General features: G+C 67.8%; 1 protein-coding gene across 1 annotated transcript in view; it reads left to right on the top strand.

Moving 5' to 3' along the window:
* The window catches only part of LOC118452955 (E3 ubiquitin-protein ligase RNF19B-like), a 4,660-nt gene that overhangs the window by 1,279 nt on the left and 2,444 nt on the right, over window positions 1–937 (top strand). Inside the window, exons 2-3 of the mRNA XM_035900941.1 lie at window positions 3–142; window positions 446–596. Coding sequence (XP_035756834.1) covers window positions 3–142; window positions 446–596 — 291 coding nt within the window. The remainder of the gene's footprint in view (window positions 1–2; window positions 143–445; window positions 597–937) is intronic.

The following is a 937-nucleotide window of genomic DNA, read 5'->3' as shown; positions in this document are numbered from 1 at the left end:
GGGCGTGAGGGTTGCGGCACCGAGTTCTGCTACCACTGCCAGCACCCCTGGCACCCCGATGGCCCCTGCGCGCCAATGCCGCCGGCCCCCAGCCTGGCCAACCCTGCGGCACAGCTAGCCCACCCAGAGGACGCAGCCCATGGTGAGACTCTGTCCCGGGGTGGGAGCAAGCAGGGCAGGGATGTGGCATGGCCGAGCAGCACAGTCAGGTGCCTTTGTACCTTCCTGCCTGCGGGGATGCTGGAGCCAGGACCCAGTGGTCCCACTGGGTGCCACTGCGTGGAGACGTGTGCCAGTCAAGCTGGGGGTGTGGAGTGGGGTCTTGCTGTGCCTGGCTCACCGTGACACCCATGGGACAGGCTGTAATCCTGGGACAGGGTGTGGGGGTGGACCTGCACTGTCCTGCCCTGCTCCCCACCATCCCATCTCATCTTCCCCCCGCCAGCTGAGGCCGAGGACATCAAGGTCTGTCCCCGCTGCAGTGCCTTCATCATGAAGATTAACGATGGGAGCTGCAACCGCATGAACTGCACGGTTTGTGGCTGCCTCTTCTGCTGGCTCTGTCTGCAGGAGATCTCCGACGTGCACTTCCTGAGGTCAGTGCAGGGCTGTGGGGCTGCGGGGAGCCATGGGGTGTGCTGGGGTGGAAGGGCTGCCAGCAGCTGAGGGGTGGCTGGAGGAGCCGCCCCTGGGCTGAGCTGGGGGTGCTGTGGTGCTGGGCCGGGGCTGGGTCCCTGCCAGGAGCTGTGGGGCTAGGGTGGGGGACAGCGAGGCCCTGCTGAGAGCCACGGCCACGTGCAGCCAGGTTTGGGGCCAGCTGGGCTGTGGGGCTGGCCGGGGGGGAGCAGAGTCATCTGTGCTGCTGGGTCTCGCAGGGCCGAGGGCCGGCTATTGGCACCCCACAGGCGGGGGTCCCAGGTGGCAGCCGGAGCTCCAG

Source organism: Egretta garzetta, unplaced genomic scaffold (assembly GCF_000687185.1).
Source record: "Egretta garzetta isolate BGI_Z169 unplaced genomic scaffold, ASM68718v1 scaffold898, whole genome shotgun sequence".
Lineage (NCBI taxonomy): Eukaryota > Metazoa > Chordata > Aves > Pelecaniformes > Ardeidae > Egretta > Egretta garzetta.
This window is presented reverse-complemented; position numbering and strand designations above follow the sequence as displayed.